Raw genomic sequence first — 17,901 nt, 5'->3', positions numbered from 1 at the left:
ATTAACATCATTCTAATTTTATTATTTAAAAATTTTGGCCATTTACTGGGATTACTAAGCGTGAAATTAGTTGATCTTTTATACTACTATTGTTTCTAGCCCGTGACCACCAAATACGGAGGATGCGGAAGGGTCAGGGAATGACCACCGCATATCCCCAGAGCAATATGGCCTTAGTTGCTAATGCGCCTAAAAACCAAATAACAACAACAACTACTACTATTGTGATCTTCGCTTTCCTCTTTATCCGAATTTGCTTCACTTGCACCTAGTGTTTCTTGCTGAATTGGAATGTCAACATCTTGGACTGGTAATAATTCAAGTGTTTCAGTTTCTTCATCAATAGTAGTAAAGCTAGAGGAAGCTGGTGGATCCGGCTGTGGCTGGATGCCCAGAAACCTGGTAATCTAACTTGTTGCTTTTTTTATTTGATCACTTTTCCTTTTTTTTTTCTTCTTCTTTTTCTGTATTCATAACAAGACAGTCGTTTCCTTCCGTCAGACATGTGAGAAATATTTTTTAAAAAAAAGTTTAAAATTTAAAATTTATTATTTGTTAATATGAAATACGACAAAATACATTCTTCGATACAATGAACTTTTAGTCTCCTTAGTCTTTGCTGTCTCTTTTAGTGTTTACAAAACATTGGTCTTTACAACCTCTTAATTTCTGCTGCCCCTTAGTCATTGCCACCCTGGTGCGGTACACCACTTGCACCACTGGGTTGGCGCGGCTCTGGTAATTGCATTTAAAATGATTCTGAAAAGTCACTTGAAAATTTATTTTGCACCGTATCTGCTTTTTAATAATGGAATTTTCATCCATTTGGATTAATTGAGTTGGAGTAAGAAATGCAAATAAGTCAGAAAATGTATTTAGTCCTTGAAACATTTTGTTTTACACGATACAAAATGTTAACTTTAAAGAGCAGTTCTGCATTTTCAAATCTGTAGTCCTCTGCCAGTTAAATAAATAAATACATTTTCTGTTTATACTCTGGGACGACCAAACGATGAGAGGAGTTCACAAAGTAGAGAGAGAATACAAGAAACAGCGCTGTATTCAGCAGTCACGGGCTTGAACTCCGGTCACTTAAGGCACATGTACCTATGCACACTCACGCCAGTTCATCAAAATGTTTCTTAACAAATCGCCTCCCATTCATTTTTAAATTGACAAGTACATCCCATTTCTGCACAATAGATGATGCTTCCTTGACGATATTTCCAAATTCATTTCTTAATTTTTTCACTTGATTATACGATGTTTCTATACCCAATGCAGCTTGACCAATATCCATATTCGTTCTTTGCAAAATCGTTGATGTTGCCTTAATACTCGACAAGATTTTTTCTGTCAGTACGGTGGTTAACAAAATCCAAATTTTTAATAATATTTTTAATCCAGATGACTTCCAACGTTTCATCTCTTTTTTGGCGATTGTATGATAATTTTATTTAATGCCATTATCAAATCGGGAAATCTCAATTTTATAACAATTATAGATGCAACCGACTAGATCAACGAGTTGGATTTAATTCCTTTAACACAAATATCGCACCAGGGACATTTTTGACATATAAACTGCGGGGGGGGAGATTCCCCCTCAGGCCCAACTGCACGGTCCCCAGTAATACTCAGAAATATTATAGGTGCAATAGGGACACTATGCTCAATAATATGACCCCCAATAAGTGGGCTCCTATTTTACTTTGGCCCCCGCAGTCACAAATTCTTAAAAATTGCCCTGGAAGCAAGAGTTATGCTGATACCATTTCACCTCCATTCACTACTGCAGTTTCGCTTGTGCTGTGCAGCTAGCTAACAATAAACATGCTTTGCGTGAAAAAAATTATTGTTCGTAGACAATAAATTTTATCATAAACATAACTAAAAAACTTATATTTTCACTAATTTTTTTTTTTTTTTTTTGTTTCGGGCAGGAGAGCAGTGGGCTACCAGTGCACCGCATTGGCATAGTTACGCCTGACACAGTGGATATAATCACAGTATTCTCTACATTGGGTGGAAAATGGCCAAGTTTGAATCCTATCAATGATGCAAAGAATTTTAATGGACATTTTTCACAATGTGGCTGAATCAGCCGATCTTAGACAAAAGTTTCACGTTTTTCTCCCGGAAATTAGGAGTTTTCGTCTGACAAACAGGAAAATTTACTGCAGAAAACACGCAATTTACAGACAATAATGGCGAAAAATGGCATAAGTCGCTAATGCGCCTAAACCCTACAACATACAAACTGGAACACAATCATATTGACCACATAATACATGCAGTTTTTACAGACACAGTGTAATGTTGCCTCATAGCTTTGATTTCTTTGACGCATAACACACTCACTCACTCTCGACATGATATCCGACTATTGTTGCCCTCTAAAACTGTTAGGTGATTCTGTGTGCTCAAAGCTTTGGTGCATACATTTGAAATGAATTCAGGGCTATCCGCTGATTAATTTTTATAGGCCAAATATTTACATATTTCACAGTCGCAAAAAACAATTTTTTTTAAAATCGGAGTGGTACCTTTGACTTTTAGTAGGACAGCATACATTCGTTGATTGTCCCGATTTTATATACTACTGTACGTTCATTTTAAGATATTTTGAAATTCAATTAAGTAGGTATGGTAAGTCTCTTGTTAATGAAACATAGAAAATTGCTAAGCTATTTGAATTCCGGACATCTTCCATTAACATGCTATTATTCAGAACAACAAATCTGAGGACCTAATTCAGAAATTTTGATCTGATTTTATTAACCCTAAGTGGAAATTTTCTGTTGGGTATTGGTTTCTGCTTCGATTTCGCTGGTTCTGCGAAGCTAAACAGTTTGAGCGCGCAACTTCATAGAACCCGCGGAGTAAACAAAAAAATAACTTTTTGGGCAATACAGTTTTTACTGGCAATATTATTTCTTCTTATTTATCCAATATGGTGTCAGGATAGAAAAGAATTACACAGTTCGCCATTTAAAATCTTTCCTAAAAGATATGGAAGGAAAGATATAAAACGTAGGATTTATATGTAGGAAAGATAAAACGATAATCAGAAAATTACTACTTACTAATTCTTTCTCACTGTTTTAACTCTTTAAACTGATATGAAGTAAAAGATTATTTGTTTATTGTTATTACTCTACTACTATAAACATCACTTTTTAATGAATAATAACTTCACTTAATAGTGCCTAAGGGTATATTAATCCCAAGATCCTGAATTTCTGGTCTAAGTGATTGCTTAAGATTCAGATCCACCATACCATAATTTATTTTATTTAAATTAATTATTTATTTATTTATTTTTTTTTTTTTAGTAAGGTCAGTAACCCATAAGCTGTTTGTATTTTTGTTCTGTTTTGAAAGTTTTGTTTAGTATATTTTTTCCAGTTAATACAGGAAAAATATACTAAACTAAATAATGGTGTTAATGATTTATATTCAATGTGAATGCCATGTATTACTTTTTTTTAAATACTGTTTTTCATTTCTTCTTACTGTACCCATCTAAGGAATTAAAATGATTTCAAGAGTTCACGACGTCACGTTTTTAGTTCCGTTTCCGGTATTGTGTTGCGCTGCCAAGCGATCGAATTTAGTCAATGGCAGTTTAGGGTTAGTGGCTTTCTTGTGTTAGGTCTGAATTTGTGCTTTCCTAGATGAAATCGAAAAAAAATGGAATTGATGTTTAAGAAAAAGAAAACTTGAGAATCATGATCGTTTTTAAGGTATTTAATTAAAGTAACACGCATGCTTGTTTTTTTGCGATAAAAGAATTAACGACCTCCAGTTAAAGATGTTATTACAAGGTTTACGCATTGCATTTGTATTTTGCTTATACTTCTTGAATTTAGCATGTTATCTAACCCCAGTTTTAACTGCCAAATATTGGGGTTCTCGGCTTCTTGCAACAGCATCTCCCAGCAAAGTTAATATTTTAAATAAAAACAAACAAACCGGACTAAGATTCATCAGTCTCTGTAATTGCACGGCTGCTGGCATTTTTTTGGCGATGTGCTTTTTGGGTTTAATTCCATATGTTAACGAAAAGTTTGATATCGTCTTTAGAACACTAAAGATAATGCCACAGTTTCCAGTAACAGAATCAGTTGTCGTACTTGGATTTTTCATAACTCTCACTGTCGAACAGTTATTAATTTCTTGGAAAGAACGAAAAGACGCAAATTCCCAGGATGACGTCGAACAGGGACAAGGACTACTCGATGAGTGTGAAATGCAAGAGCTCTCTGATGATGCATCTCAGAGTCAGGATGATCACACTCAAAAATTAGTTAGTGATAAGACTAGCAGGTTAACAAATACAGTTATGACAAAATGTGAAAGTAATTCTGCTCCATCAGCTTCGAATCCCAATCAGGTGCAACAAAGTCATGGCCACGATCATTTATCCGTACTCTTAGGAAAAGAAACTGGTTTTCACTTCTTTATATTAGTTGTGGCAACTTGTATGCATTCTGTATTTGAAGGATTGGCTCTGGGATTACAGAAAGATGTCAATAAAGCAATACATCTTTTTATTGCTATTATAATCCACGAGTGTTTAGTTGCGCTTGCTCTTGGTGTTAATTCAACTCGTCTTAAATATACATTTATGACCTACGTGAAATTTGCTATTCTCTTCTCAGCAAGTATACCTGTTGGTCTCCTGTTAGGAGTTGCTATAGAGCGCACACCTGGATTAGCGGGGGAAATTGTTTCTGCAGTTCTTCAGGGACTAGCTGCTGGACTCTTTCTGCACGTCACATTCCAGGATTTTCTCCCTTCAGAATTTGCAAATAAAAAGGACAGACTGCTAAAAGTATTATTCTTTTTTGTTGGTTTCTTAATTCTTGCAGTAGTGACTTATTTATTACATGATATATGATTTACTGCCCAGAATATAAGGATATTCAGTTTCCATAAAGTGAAACCTATGATTGGTAGTAATCAAAAATAATAACAATTTATGGGGTGTATGATGAGACTTGTGGATTATTTGCATCCATAACTTATTACTTTTCAAAATAAGTAAGTAAATTAAAAGTTATTGTAGTATACATTTTTATAAAAATAAGTAGATGGTGCAATTGTATAAATAAGCAGTTGTGTTTTGAATTTATTTATACTGAATTCTCTTAAAAATAATAAAAAGACAGGCACTGCATTGTCAAAATATTTTTATATAGCAGTGAGAAAAATCTGTCTTTTTTATGTTAACTGACATGGTATATTTCTGATTTCTCAGGTATGAAATATAACAGTTGTTATAAGTAGATATTGAGTGACTTAATTGCTGTGGTAGTAGTTTGTTGAATGCATTATATTCAGACTCTCATTCTCTAATTACTAAATATGTATACATGTTTGTGTGTATATATAATTTTTTTCTTTTCTTAACAGCATTTTATTTGAGGATTTTTAGTAGTACATGCCTGAATTTAAATTTTATAAAAATAGATGCAATCACTTCTCTTTTTGCTTAAAATGCTTTTGGCTTTTATTTTAAAAAGTGCAACGTTATAAAAGATTATAGAATTAAAATGATTCACTAAGAGTTGTCCATTTATAAACATTATACATAAGTACAAATATACTTATTCATCTAGTATAGTATATGGTATTGTTATGATGAAAAGCTCATGTTTGTTATATTTATACTGCTGGTAATTTTTCATTTAATGTTGCAGCAGGTGAAATTTTTTCTCGGATTGAATAAAAGAAATAGTGGTGGTGTTAGTAGCAAATAGCTTAGGAAATGTTATATGTATATAACTATTTCATGTTAGTTGAGGTTTAGTATATTATATTTAGCTGCAGTTTTTCCAAATTTCAACATTCAGAAATTTGCTTGTAATTAAGTGTTTTTGTCATTTGAAAATATTCATAAATTTATAAATAGCCTTTATATTTATGACTTTTATAGTGTGCATAACTTAAATATATGTTAAACATGGACAGGAATCCTTAATGTTTTAACAAGCTAACTGTATTTCTTCAGAAATGCACTGAACAAACCATATGGTCATTAGTCAGGGCCCTTTTTCCCCATCGCATATTGAAATGTTTCAGAGGTGAAGATGATCTCTTTGGTCCCTCTCTGTCTCCAAATAGAAATGAAACATGTCAGCATGGTGGGATGATTCCAGATAAAGCAAAAAACTTTCTGTCTTGAGGAAGTAAGGAGTCATTCTTATATATATTTTTTTTCTTGGAACAGGATTACTGTAGTAATCCTACAGTGTGTACTAAGTGACAGTTTTACCAGTGAGTATATTTTCTGACTTCATCATAAAAATGCCAAACTTTTACATTAGGTACAAATATAGTCAGTGAGACATATACAGTATACGTTATAATGCTAATTATTACTGAATTTTGTGATTAATATAATTTTAAAATTGTTATTAATTATATAAATGTAACATACATTGTCAAATTATAATCTCTGTTCTTTTGATATTCATATGCAAAGTATAAAAATAGTGGTCCAATTTTGAACTTAAAAGAAGACCAGATTACAGTTTAGCTGTCATCTCACTAGCTAACCTACAAATGAATAATTAAATAATTTTGTACAGTGAGTGATGCTCAAATAAGTAGTCTAATGTAAAATATTTTATTTCCTTTGGCTGGAGTTGCAATAGTTACAAAATGGAATTACTTATTAGTTGTTTTTATAGCAGTTGACCTTTAGCTTCCTTTTTTCAATAATCATTGAAAAAATAGTTAAATTATTCTGAAACTTTAAGCCTATTAATTATGCAGATGTAATTTTTTCATTTAAAAAGAATTTATATTTTTTTATGCATCAGCAGAGAATATTAAGCTTAAAATTGTAGTAACAAGAAGAATGTTAAGCTTAAAATGTCTCTTTTTTTTTTTTTTTTTTCTTTGATCACCAAAAATTGGCAACCCTTTAAACATTTAATTTAATATTATTTAATTGTACAGAAAAGTACATCTTCTGCCATTAACTTTAATTGAAGATAATATGGAAAGTGCATGTGAACAGCCGACCGGGCTAGCCGAGTGGGTAAAGTACCTGCCCGGCAACCCAAAGGTCGCGGGTTCGATTCCCGCCTCGGGCTTGGATCAAAGTACTGCAAAAACCTTGGGAGGTGCAATATGGCCACAGAAGCCGATGCGCCAACAACTATCAAATCAAAACATCAAAACATGAGCATGTGAACAGTATGTAATGCAGTATTATGTTTTCCTTCAAATAGTATGTGTATTTATTTTGATTGTTTACAGTAAGTTTTAGGTGCCTCCGTAGCCAGGTGGGAAGAAGCAGCAGTGCGTAGCACAGGCTTCTTGATTAGACCGGGGTTCCAGCCCGTCACCACCAAATACGGAGGATGCGGAAAGGTCAGGGAATGACCACCGCATATCCCGGAGCAATATGGCCTTAGTTGCTAATGCTCCTAAAAACCAAATAACAAATAACAAACAGTAAGTTTCACCTGAAACTTGTTCTTTTTTATGAACTCATTTGATATATGAGATTGGCCACCCAAAATTTAACCAAAATTTTTTATTTACTTTTTATGTTGAAAATAATTGTCATTAGCTGCATTTATGTTGGAAATAATCTTCATTAGCTGAACATTGCTAATTGTCATTAATATGCACAAATATCAAAAATAATGAAAAAACTTTTTTATAATAAAATGGACACTCAAAGTGAAGAAAATAGAAGAATATTGATACAAAAGTGAACATTTATGAAGAGTCACCAGATTTTTTGGAGTAAATTATAAGTCTTTTTGTCTCAATGAATGTTTTGTTATTCTTCTGTTTGTTATGTTAAACATGTACTTTTTTAAGGATAATGATAATAATATGCTGTCATGTTTACAGTTCACTTTCTGTGGTAGCTTCTTTCCATATCCTTTTTATGTCTTGGTGGAATTTTTTTCTCTGTTCATTGCTAATGGAACCTAGGTTTTCCAGGAAAAAAAACACCGTTCGATTTCATCGTACATTCAAATTTTTTGAAATTTATTAAGAATATTTTCAATGATACTTTTACAAGTATTTTCTTGTTCCCTAAAAAAAAAGTTGACCAACATTTCTGAAGCCCACCCATACATCTTTCTGAACTGTGGTGTGGTCTTTGTTTCTTCAAATTGCTCATCTGAAGTTAACTTTCTTATCCGAGCCTAAATGAAAAATATTTTCTTTGGATTTCCATGTGGATAAACTTGGAAACTTATTGCTCAGAAAGGAAATACCATCCTTGTAATACCTTCATTAACTGTAATTTTAGATGGAGCTAATAGGACTTTTTGTTGAGCCCACAAGACCGTGTTGAATATTTTTTTGAACCAAATACAAGGTCTCTGTTATTTCTGCTAACTTTGTGTTCTGCTGTTTCATTCACATTACCATTTTAGTGTAATCGCTTTTTTTTTTTTTTTTTTTTTTTTAACTTGTTATTTTCAAAAAAATCAAACATTAATTCTGTTGTGTGAAAAAATAAATTACACTATAAATGTGATACTATTATTTACTTCTGTTTTCAAATTCTTCATGAACTCGACCCATCTACACATATTAATGTTTTTTTGCCAATTTCACTTAAATGACTCTGTGTAAACAACACACACACACACACATCACTTTTAAAACTACTCAAGTAAAACTTTGGAAATCAAGACAGAGGAAGAGCAGCTAATCTTCAACTGGTAATAATGCACAACAGATAGTTTTCAGGTGAGCCTGTGCCACTGTTGTCAGTTTAATTGTATTAAGAAGTTTGAGATTTTCTTGTATCTTCTTTAATGAAAGAATATGTAATTGGAACAAAAGCATAAAATATTACCCTTATAAAGGTAGAATGCCTTCATATTCTATAAAATAGTGGGGTCATTTCAGTTAAGGGGTGTCATAGAATAGCTGATTATGTCCTGGTGAAGTGTGAAACACAGAGAATTCATTTTACAATTTAACTAGGATTGTTAATAAAGCTACATTTGCTCTTTCTTTCAAATATATTTTCTTGATTCTACTAAATGTTAACTATTTCCTGAGAAGGACTGCATTTCAAGTGAGCCTGTCTACTCTTTGTAGTTTAACAGAAGTTTCCAAACAAAAGTGAGATTTAATCAATTGATGGCTAAGAAAGAAGTGAAAAAACGAAGTGGAAACAGTGGTATGTGATGTATAAAACTATCTGCATTATAATAAATAGTTTCTGTGGAATTTATTTTCCTCTTTTATTTGCACGGCACACTATGGCCATAGTTGCCAATGCGCCTAATAAATCCCGAAACAAACAACCTCTTCAATTTGCAAGGGATTATAGTTTTGAAATTTGATGTTCCTGCTATTCATGGCAATTGTAGAAAGAGCTGGAAGAGGTTATCATTTGTTAAGCCTCTTTTTGATTAAGTGATAATCCTGGCTTTTGGTTCCATTTCAATATTCTTTGGATTTCCTTTGGATTTTTATAAAGACTGTTGCTTTAGCAACAGTCTTTTTAAAAGGTTAAAAGCTTTTTAAAAGCTTTACCTAGACTTTTAAAAAGTCTAGGTAAAGTCTTTTTAAATTAAAGACTGTTGCTTTATTAAATTAAATTAGCAATGTAATTTAAATTTAGGCTTTAACAATGTATTATTAGAATGACTGGATAATTGGTGATTCTCCTCCCCCCTTAAATCCACCGAATAAAAAGTTATGTCCCTCAGTTTGTTCTCTCAATAATATCTCAGCCACAATCTTTTAAAAATAAAAAATATAATGTAGTGCTTTCCATCAGAGAAATGAATGTTTAAGTTCATAATAAAAGCATGCACTAGACAAATCACTCTTACCTTCATGTTTGATATTTATAACCTAACCCAAGCTTTCTAATCAACAGTTACTTTTTCACAGAGATGGAACCAGGATAGAGCAAGTGGGACAGCTACCCCAAGACACAGTCTGAACTGAGAATTATCATTTTATATAGCAGTGAGAAAAAAGCTGTCCTTTTTATGTTAACTGACATGATATATTTCTGATTTCTCAAAAATTTAGAAAAGTTAGATGCATATTTTGGACTTGCACTGGGCACAAAAATGCCTGTTTACATCACTAGTTGTTTGTAACATTTAATGGTTACAGAAGGCTGTTGTCATAAAACCAGTATAAGGTAAATTGTCCCTTAGTAACAAGATAACTGATTGACCTTACTAAAAATTAATTATCCACACTGTTTGTCCCAGTTAGGGGTCAGCAACATGGATGCAACGCGTGTCGTTCCTCCATGTTTATGTCCAGCCGAATTCTTAAAAGTTGGCTGGCTAGGCCTGTGATGCTCTTGGTTTTTTATTTTGATGTTTCCTTCACCCAACGTCAATGCAAACGTTTATCGTATTTAGTAGTCACGGACTTGAACCCTGGGCCACTCAAAGAGCACGTGCTACTTCACTCGCACTCCTGACCATTTAGCTACTTTGTAGCCAACTGATTAACCTTACTCAAAAAGTTTATTGTTCAAATAAAATGCAAATTTAGATATACAGTAGAACTCAGATATGAAATTTTCTAAGGGACCAGAGGTTTAGAACTTCTTATGAGGGAAAATGACCTAAGGGTATGAAATATTAACTACACAAATAAAAATGAAAAGATATACATACATGTGAATGTGAATGATAATGTGAATTGTAGGAAGACTGTCAAGAATAAAAATTGTCATTTAATGCAAAGCAGTATTTACTAGTCATGATTTAATAAGATTTCAAAATTGTAACAAGGATGCAATGAGTAGAAAGGTAATGAGAATGATAAAAATCAATTACAATAATTACAAGTAGTACAAAAAAAATAACTAAAAAATGTTTATAATTTTTTCAAGTAGCTATCCAGAGAAGACTGCTTCAAATATTTTGAGGAGAGCTTCATACAGAATAAATCAATTTCCTAACACATTTCAACACTGACTCAGTGTCATCAGGCACACTATGAATGAATTGCTGCAGAGAAGAGAAGAGAAGCCAGTCATTGCATCTCGGAATGTTGGCACAGCAGGCTCATCTTGTTCAGGCTCACTGTCAGTCATGTTTTCATATATTCATTGCAAATATCTTCAATACTCTGCAATTCACATATGATAACATCGTTTAATTAACATAATCATGAAAATTTATTGTAAATCCTAAACTACTCTGTAGGAAATCCCATTTGTCAAAAGGAATCCCTTCCTGTTCATCATTTTAAACACTCAATATTTTCTTTTATATCATTATAGATTCCAGACTTTTTAAAGGAATTAATTATGTTAGTGATCCATTGGTTGCACAACTGATGTGGAATCCCCAGGGAAGAACTCCACATGGACATTGTTTAAGTGCTCATTGTTTTTTGGTGAGCAGGGCAGTTATTGACAAATAAAAGAAGTTTTCTATTCTCTTCTGCCATCTTTGAATCTAGAGCTCTTAAATACTCATCAAAAAGAGCACAGGTCATCCATGCTGTTTTATTGTTCCTGTATTTACATGGAAGTGTTTTCATATTCTTGAAACGGTGTGGTTTCTTGGGTTTTCATATCACAAGCAGTGGTCGTTTCTCTGAGCCATCCATATTAGTCCCGACTAGTACTGTAATTCTCTCCTTACTCAGTTTACCACCATTGCAATTCTGTCTTTTGAATGCATAAGTCTTATTAGGAAGTAGGTTATAAAATAGTCCTAATTCATCAACATGAAAAATATCACATTTTCTATATGTATTGTTTGATCAAAACATGTAGTTTCCTTTTTCTCCACTCATCAACTTGTAACATATTCACACTAGAAGATTCTCTAAAAATTACTTTATAAACTAAACCATATTTCCTCTTAAATCTATCACTCCACCCATTGGAAGGAATGAAATCCACTCCAAGCCTATCAGCAATTTTGATGCCCTTCTCTCTCAACAAATTGCCATTAACTGGAACGTTGGCAGCAGATATCTGCTTGAACCAAACCGCTAATGCCTTCTCCGCATCTCCATATTTTTAGTTCGTCTCTTTTTAACTTTACATGAAACATTAAGGGCATTTGAGTTCAACACCTCTTTTTGTGACATAGTGCCATTTACTTTATAAACTATCATATTAATTTTTTTGCTACCTCGAATCGTGTGAAGAGGGATTTGATTCCACCGTTTTTATGACATCAAATTTTTCTTTTAATGTCACAGCTTTTCTTTTTATTCCTTTGGAATTCATCCTTTCAAATTAGAAAATTATAATATAGTATAATTAATATTTGCAGTATTAAAATAAAACTGCCAAGGAGGGACGAATAATTAGAGCCAGTACGGTAAATAGACAAAAATAAGGTTATTCTTTAAAGAATTACCGAAAATACTAATGGTAATCTACAGAAATAAATAAAGTACATTATTATAAGTTCTTCTTCAGCTTTCATACCTTTTCAGAACACATACCTTTTTTTAAAAGGTCACAATTACAATAAGACACAGCAACAATCCGCTAAATAATTCAGAACCATGAGAACTTAACGGCAAATGCTTCATTGTGCTTTGCATGGTGGCAGTGTGAAGAAATAAATACTGTATAGAAATAAAAAATTTCTATATTTAAAAAACATGTTAAGTGGGAAAATGTCATTATAATAATACACTGTGTATTCTTTATCGCAAACTTTTTATGTGGGAAAACGTTTTACCCGGGAAACTTCTTATGCAGAAAAATAATACATTACAATATATAGAGTTGAAATTGGGACTGAAGAAACCAAACCTAGTACAGTATAGGGGAAAACTTCTTATGCGGGGAATTTCTTATCTGGGTACTACTGTAATTTTTATGCTGCATTTAATAACTCATCCTGAAATATTAAATTAAATGTGATGTGAAAACATTTGATGTGTTATGCATTTCACTGTGATATGATCATTTTGTTTTTTGAATAATCAGAGTAAAGAAATAATTTTTTTTTATTTATACTTGGAAAATGCATTGGTTTATACTTCTCTGACCTGTGTATGCAGCATACATTAGAGGTATTTACATGAAAGATTTCTGTACAAGAACATAACCAAACATTTCTTTCTTTTTCCTTTTTTTTTTTTTTTTGTATTAATTGGATTTGAATATACTGCATTCATAACTAGCTCTGTACTTCCATAACTTGGCTCTGGTTGTACATGTGCCTTTTCATATTTTTTTTTTCATTCCCTTTCTCCATTATCACCACTTGATAGCAGTTTATATGTCTAAATTAGTAGAGTAAACCATAATTCTGGTAAATACATCTGTGTCGATATGGTTATTGATTAATGTTGATTTTAGAATATATTTTAATGACTTTTTTATTGGTATTTTATTATGATTTTTGTATTAGTTATTCATTTTTTAAATTATATCTGCAAGAAGAGGTTTTGCATCCAAGTTTAGCTATAGCTGATAGTAATTCTTGTGAATTAATGAGATAAGACTACTAGAGAAATGAAATTTAAAAAAATAAATCATATATCAAAGCTTAACTGTTTACTAGTTCCATGGTCCTAAAAGCCAGTGGAAATAAATCTTAGTGAAAAATATTCCACCAAACCAAGAACAAATTTATGTCCTATTTACATGTTTTGTTCCTGAACAAAACATAAATTGAGCATAAATAAAAATTTACCTTAATATAGAGAATGTAAATAAAATAATTCTGATTTCTCTTGCGGTTTTTTTTTTTTGTAAAAAGCATGCCTTCAGAGTATATATATCCTGGAAAATCTTCTTTTCCAGTTGGTAACTGTTGTAGGTAAAAAATAAAATAATATCAAATATTAGTGATATTAATAAAAATGGCATTTTATTGTTGGGATAGATACTTTTATATTTAAGAATGCAAAATCCATTTTTTTTTTTTTTTTTTTTGAAAATCAGTACGTTTAACATCAGTCATTTTGGTAGTCTTCAAAGTAATATTTACTTGGATGGATCATTTTCCAGGTAAAATACCGTGTATGTATCTGTCAGTTGACTAGTTCTAAGGTTTGTTTGAGTTCAGTATATGAGGTGTGGCAGTGAAGTTCCTGGACTGGTGCAATAAAAAGAACACAAAATGAAGGATGAAGGAGAACACAAAAATGGTTTTATTTTTATTCAAAGTAATCACCACCTGTCTGAATGCACTTATTACATTGTTATAAAAGTTTCTGAAAACAATCAATGGTGTCCAAAGAGATAATGATCATTTCAACAATTATATTTTTCTTTGTCTTCAACATCCTGAAATCTCTTTCCTTTGAGGGCAGTTTTCACTTTAAGAAAGAGGAAGGCTGCTGGTGCTAGATTAGGAAAGTAGGGTGGATGGTTGATCTGTACATTGCTATGTTGTCTTCACAACAAGTGCAGAATGGGCATGGGGGATTTTCATATAACAAGAACCAGCTGCCTTTCTCTTGAAATTGTGACCTAGCCTAGGAAATGTACTTCAGTAGCCTTTGAAGCACTTGTACATAGAATACAGCATTGACTTTCTCTCCCCCCTTCAGGTACAAATTTCTTACGGGTCTCACCCTGTTTGTCGAAAAACGTGATCAGCATCATCTTGATCCTGGACTTCTATCAATGAAACTTTCTGGGCATTAGTGATGAATTTGAAGTTTACTGCATGTTCTAATTCTTTGTTTCTGGTTTGTACAGAAACACCCAGCACTCATCTCCAGAGACAATACAGTTGAGAAAATTAGAATTGTCTTTGGTAAATCTGTATGAAGTCTTCACATGATGATACTCTCTGTTGCTTTTGCTTGTCTTTAAGGCTGTGCAGCACAAATTTTGCATAGACCTTCATTTTCCCTAAATCTTTATGCAGAATTTGACAGATCATCTCCTTATTCATATCTGACTCATTGACCATAATTCTGAGGATCAAACAACTATCACTTGCCTAAATTTCCCAAACTTTTGTAACTCTGTTCTCATTTTGAGAGGTTGATGGATGCCCACTTCCTGGGTCATTGGGAACATCCTCACCTCCATCCATGGGTGCCGGAGGATATTTTGAAAGGTGGTGCAAAAAAAAAAACTACAGTAGAACGTTGATTATCTGAACCACCATCACCTCCCAAAAAAATAATAAAATACAGTATCTACTTTTAGTGCACTGGTTGTTATGCTGAAATATTACTCCTGTCACTTGATGCATTTGTTTCCGATTATTTATTTGAAGATATATGCAGTATAGCATAGAAATAGTCTTAATTTGTCATGACAGGAGTTAAAAATCAAATGTTGGCTTTAGCTACTGTGTGGACCCAGGACAGTCTCTGATGTGTGTCATTTTGATGTGTCATTTTTGTTGTACCATTGTGAACGCGGGAGTATGGGGTGGTGGGGGCAGACTGAGTGACAGCAATTAGCTATTACTCAGTCTGCTGCGAGCCACTGCAGTGTGAGGTTATTTCAGGCATTTTGTTTCTAATCACTCAGTGTTATGGTTTTTGTCGTGGTATTTCAAAGTGAAATACTGGTCATTTTGCTTTTTAATTTTAATACTGCTGCCCTTTTGTGTTAATAATGGCATCTACAGGCAAAATAAACTGCAATGTGTTTCCAGTAGAAGACAAGATAACAATTATTAATAGACTGGAAAAGAGCAAAACCAATGTATCTCTTGCTAAGGTTTTCAACGCTGGTAAAGCAACCATATCTGACATAAAGAGCAGAAAAAAAAGAAATTTTGAGGTTTACTTCAAAGTTAGACAATGAACGTGGCTCTGAAAAAAGGAAAACTATAAAAAAACCTTGATGAGAAATTAGAAGATGCTGTTTATTTATGGTTTCTACAAAATAGAAGTCAAGGCGAACCTATTTCTGGACTTCTGTTATGCGAAAAAGCATTACGGTTGAATCAAAATTTTAAAAGACCATCTGAATTTAAAGCCAGTACAGGATGGCTGAAAAATTTCAAATCTTGCCACAGTATAAGGGAGCTTGAAATTCAAGGAGAATCAGGTGATGTCCTGGAAGCAGAAGCTTTTAGTCTTTTCTGAAAATGGCAGAGGAAGAAGGTTTTTCCAAGGATGACGTTTACAATGCAGATGAAACTGGTCTTAATTGGAAGTCATTCCCTTGTAAATCACTTGCATTGTGATGTGAAATGGCTGCTCCTCATTTCAAAGCTAACAAATATAGTGTTACAGTTATGGTGTGCGCAAATGCAAGTGGGCAGCATGTTTTACCATTGTTGACGATTGGGAAATCCAAGATGTTTTAAAGGTGTAAAGTGCCTACCAGTATGATATAAAGGACAGGAAAATGCTTGGATGAATTCCAATTTTTTTTGGATAGGTTTAGCCAAGATTTTATTCCAAGTGTGAAGAGGCATAGAGAAAATGAGGGTAAAGCTGGTAAAGTTTTGTTTATTATCGATAATGCACCATCCCACCCTTCTCTTTTAAAAATGAATTCAATTGATGAGAACTTCATTGTCAGGTTTTTACTGCCAAATGTTACGGCCCTGCTGAGCCAATGGATCAAGGTGTTAGAAAATCTAAAAAGCTGTACAAAAAACAAGTTTTGCATCACTTGCTGCTACCAAAGGGAGATGAAGAGAGCATGATTGAGTTTCAGAGAAGCTCAACATTAAGGATTGTTGCTACAGATTAGCAGATGCCTGGAACATGTCAGAGAGAAATCTGAAAAAGGCATAGCATAAACTTTGGGGTGCTGCCGAAGAGACGATCACATATGTGCAAGATTTGAATGAAGATGTAGTGAGATTGTAACTTTATTTCAAGGGATTCCCTGGTTTTCTGAGTGTGGGCAAGATGATGCAGAGGCATGGATTCTGATGATGAAAAAGAAGAAGAGGGAGCGGCCCCACTCACGCAGAGGCCTTCACTTGCTAGAAATTGCAATGGCATGGTGTGAGCAACTGTCCGAATGCAGTTCTACGGAGATATTGTTATTAAAGAGGATGAGAGACCTCGCCACGAAAAAAATACAATCTCGTATGGTTCAAAGAAAATTTCAAGATTACATATTTAAAAAATAAACCTTCCCAAATTCATTATACTGTACTCTTATTCATGTGCAATTACTTGTTTGTTCATTTCTGTTTATGTAAAAAAAAAGAAGTGTGATTTATAGTTGAAACCATGTAAAACAATTAGGTAAGTTCAAAATAAATGTAATATATAATATACATTGTTTCTTCAAAATATTTTGGTTATTATTTACAAACTGTTTCCTAAATTAATTATTTTTTATAATACTTCATATTTCAAATGTAGCAATAACCTTGTGTACAATAATTTAATTGTAGGCCTAATTACACTTTGTTTCGTATAAACCGGGTATTCTCATGTATGTTTGATTATTCGAACTATTTGATTAACTGAACCAACTTTGGTCCCAATTAGTTCGGATAATCGACGTTCTACTGTATTACATTAGTGTCACCCGGTAAGTTATTACATGTCTATATAATATCGGTGTAAATACACCATAGACAACTCTTAAAAAGAAAAACTATGGTGGTAATGTGAAAGGCATCATTTCATCTGTATCTCATATTGTGCTTATCCTTCATAACAAGTTGCCTATGTATTGCACTACCTCGAATAAGTAACGCTTCACTAATAGAGAAGACTGTTGTTACTTATTCTCAGATGGCACTGTTTCAAAGCTAGTTGGCTTTTCATCAGTGGGTGGGCAGGTACCCTGGTATTGCAAACTTGACAACCCAGTTGTGAAGTTAATCACATAATATGAGAGGTGCCAAAAGGTTTATGTGATAATATTTAAATAAAACTAAATGCAACTTAAACTCCTAAAATAATATTTTAGGAGTTTAAGATTCTATATCTATATAATATCGGTCTAGATACACCATAGACAACTCTTAAAAAGAAAAACTACGGTAGTAGTGTGAAAGGCATCAT

General features: G+C 33.0%; 2 protein-coding genes across 2 annotated transcripts in view; both read left to right on the top strand.

Annotated features, from left to right (window-relative positions):
- Positions 1–3,647: 3,647 nt before the first annotated feature.
- The window catches only part of kermit (PDZ domain-containing protein GIPC-like protein kermit), a 168,550-nt gene continuing 154,296 nt past the window's right edge, over positions 3,648–17,901 (top strand). The window contains exon 1 of the mRNA XM_090373764.1: positions 3,648–3,746. The gene's annotated coding sequence lies outside the window, so the exon portion shown is untranslated. The remainder of the gene's footprint in view (positions 3,747–17,901) is intronic.
- LOC150086178 (zinc transporter ZIP3-like) lies at positions 4,031–4,903 on the top strand. Its single transcript, XM_090374818.1, has one exon. It carries the CDS (start codon positions 4,031–4,033, stop codon positions 4,901–4,903), a length of 873 nt encoding a protein of 290 aa, XP_090230944.1.

This window comes from Mastigoproctus giganteus, chromosome 5, assembly GCF_048544385.1.
Source record: "Mastigoproctus giganteus isolate SK-2022 chromosome 5, ASM4854438v1, whole genome shotgun sequence".
Lineage (NCBI taxonomy): Eukaryota > Metazoa > Arthropoda > Arachnida > Uropygi > Thelyphonidae > Mastigoproctus > Mastigoproctus giganteus.
This window is presented reverse-complemented; position numbering and strand designations above follow the sequence as displayed.

What these genes read in the sequence shown, in the direction of transcription:
- LOC150086178 (XM_090374818.1), top strand. Translation starts at nt 4,031, where the DNA reads ATGTGCTTTTTGGGTTTAATTCCATATGTTAACGAAAAGTTTGATATC.